Source organism: Cucurbita pepo, chromosome LG03, assembly GCF_002806865.2.
Source record: "Cucurbita pepo subsp. pepo cultivar mu-cu-16 chromosome LG03, ASM280686v2, whole genome shotgun sequence".
Taxonomy (NCBI): Eukaryota; Viridiplantae; Streptophyta; class Magnoliopsida; order Cucurbitales; family Cucurbitaceae; genus Cucurbita; species Cucurbita pepo.
Window position 1 is genome coordinate 2,814,967 of NC_036640.1, and position 3,054 is coordinate 2,818,020.

The following is a 3,054-nucleotide window of genomic DNA, read 5'->3' on the forward strand; positions in this document are numbered from 1 at the left end:
CGCTTTAAAACTATGAGGCTAACGGTGATATGTATATGGGCTAAAATGGACAATATCTGCTACAACCTGGATTTACAAGTCTCGATTTTGAGCTACCAGAGGAGGTAGACCTTCGGTGTCGCCTTCAGGGAAGCCCACCAATACAGAATTTCAAGTAGGGGCGAGAAACATGAGAAATTAGTTCATACCACGACGATGTATATGGAAAGAAATTGGACGGAGAGAATATATTAATCAAACGGAAAGAAAGAAATAGAATAAGAAAAGGTAATATGAACAGATATATATATATATATATATGTATAGGTTTTGATAAAGAAGATTATTTGGAAAAGATGAGGCAGGTAATGGGACCAAATAGATGATGATAATGATTAAAGATTGGTGTCACATGCATAAGTTAGGGAAATGGAACCACATATATATGGACTCATTACATACAAATTGATATCAATTAAGTGCTTCCACCATAACAGGAACACTTTGAACTAGTCCATGGCAGTTGTGAATTTGACAGTTGGAGGTGAGATAAAGCAGCAAAACATGCCACAAAAGCCCCCTTCAACCCACACCTAGATCACTTTCTTCACTCTTTTTCCTACGCCTTTATGCTAGCCTTGGGTTGGGTTGGGTTGGGTTGGGTTGGCTATGTTGATATCGATATTCGGATATTGGATATCAACATCGGATGAATGATCTCTCTGTTCTTAGAAGTNGCTTGGGTTGGCTCTGTTGATATCGATATTCGGATATCGGATATCAACATCGGATGAATGATCTCTCTGTTCTTAGAAGTTAAACATGGTGTTCTAATGGCAAAGACAATGTGTTGGATTGGTTGGGTCAAGAGGCTTTTTGGTTCTGACCCAAAAACTAAATCAGAAAAGGTTTGATTCATTTACTTTTTTTTTTCTTTGTGTTTTTCAATTTGGATTCAGATTTGAATTGCTTTGATTCTTGTTGGGTTTGGTTTTAATGTTTAGAAATCTAGAAAGTGGAGATGGGTTACTCAAAGATTCAAGGTTAAGAGGTGCCAAGTGATTGCACCACCACAACCACCACCACAAACAGCTCTGAATGAAGCAACGGATGAGAGGAGGAGACAGGCTTTGAGTGTTGCTGCTGCCACAGCTGCTGCAGCTGAGGCTGCCGTTGCAGCTGCCAATGCCGCGGCCGAGGTTGTCCGCCTTACGGCCGCCTCGGACTCCTACTGTTCGTTCTCGATGAGAGATCGAATCTCGGCTGCCCTTAAGATTCAAAGCTATTTCAGGGGATATCTGGTAAGAAAAGAGATATTGTTATTTTAAAAAGTCATTTCAAACTCACTCGATCGATCTTAATCTTAATGTTTCGAGGTAGGCAAAGAAGGCCTTGAGAGCACTTAAGGGAATAGTGAAACTTCAAGCAATAGTTCGCGGCCGAGCCGTGAGACGTCGAATTGACGCCGTTTTGAACCGACCAATGATAATCGAGGAAAGAAGGAATTCAAATGTGTTTCAGAAGAAAAGTTTCATTGCAGAAAGAAGTTGCAATAGCTGTGGGAAGAAGGTGTTCATCCAGCCAAAAGAGGAGTTTGAGGAGGATGAATTAAAGGTATGCAAAAGTAGAAATAACTCAAAAGAAACGCTTTCTAAATCAATAGCTTATTAAGCCACCGTTAACAGATATTGTTCGCTTTGGCCCGTTACGTATCACCCTCAGCCTCACGTTTTACGCGTTAACTAGGAAAGCCCAGAAGAAAAAACTCCGCTTTTGCCCATGACGTATCACCCTCGGCCTCACGTTTTACGTGTTAACTAGGAAAGCTCAGAAGAAAAGACTCCGCTTTGGCCCGTTACGTATCACCCTCAGCCTCACGTTTTACGCGTTAACTAGGAAAGCTCAAAAGAAAAAATCCAAATAGGATATGGATGAGCCCAGACGAAAAAAACCAAATATGACCGTATCTGAATGAGCCCGCAAGAAAAAACACAAATAGGACTGTATCTGGATGAGCCCAGAAGAAAAAATACAAATAGGACAGTATCGGGATGAGTACTAGTTCCGTTGGGTAACTCTGAAACGTTGTGTAACTCTGAAAGACGCGTTTTAAAAACGTCTCCAAAAAGGACAATATCTATCACTGGTGGGTTTGAGACGTTACAATTTCCGAGTACTAACCCGTTAAGGTTTGTTTATTATGATATCAGCTTGATTTGAACAGCCTAAGAAACTGGGATGGCAGCAGTCTCTCCAAAAGGGGCATTGAAGCCTTGCATTTAAGAAAGCAAGAGGCAATGATGAAAAGGGAAAGAATGTTGAAATATTCATTTTCACACCGAGTAAGTACATTCTACACGTCAATTACCGCTAAGCTATGTTCCTATAAGCATTACCTGCTCGAAAACCTTAAACATAGGCAAATATTTTCACGAATGCTCACGGATTCCCGTTACGTGGGGTCGTTTCGCATCATCTCAGGAAGGAAGAAACATCCAAATGACAGAAGAAAGTCCAAGGAGAAGTTTGAGGCCAAGTGTGCACATAAGTTTAGTAAGTGATGTGAATATGAGCTCACAATACTCATCGCCAAGAAGATCATTCGGCCATTTGAAGCATAATTGCTCATCAGGCGGTGGTGGCTATGAGGGCTGCATGCCCACAAGCTGCTCGCCGGTGTTCCCAACGTATATGGCGGTGACAGAGTCTGCTAAGGCTAAGACAAGGTCAATCAGCACTCCTAAGCAAAGGCTATCATTTCTTAATGATGTCTCCTTTTGGTCATCTTATGAGGGAGAGTTTATGAGGAATATGTCTAATCAAGTTTGAGAATTGCCTTTTTTTTGGTTCTTGTTTCATCTCTGTGATTGTGTTTTCGCTTGTTTTTTCTACGAATTTATGTATTTTCGAGTTTCATTATGCTATATACTATATTGATTTTCTTGTCGGTGTTGATTGGTTCTTCGACCGTTACACCTCGGTTACGGGTTAATAGAGAATTTTCGCTTTGTTTATCCGTTTTTGCTCGTGGGTGGATTTGATAAGATGACAGATTTCTTAACGACAGGAGCTTGA

General features: G+C 40.9%; 1 protein-coding gene across 1 annotated transcript; it reads left to right on the forward strand.

The window, feature by feature from the left end:
* Nucleotides 1–764: 764 nt before the first annotated feature.
* On the forward strand, nucleotides 765–2,808 carry LOC111791742 (protein IQ-DOMAIN 14-like). The gene is made up of 5 exons (XM_023673212.1): nucleotides 765–887; nucleotides 984–1,280; nucleotides 1,360–1,593; nucleotides 2,190–2,321; nucleotides 2,461–2,808. The coding sequence occupies exons 1-5, from the start codon at nucleotides 774–776 to the stop codon at nucleotides 2,806–2,808; spliced, it is 1,125 nt and encodes a 374-aa protein (XP_023528980.1). The 5' UTR covers nucleotides 765–773.
* Nucleotides 2,809–3,054: the final 246 nt, after the last annotated feature.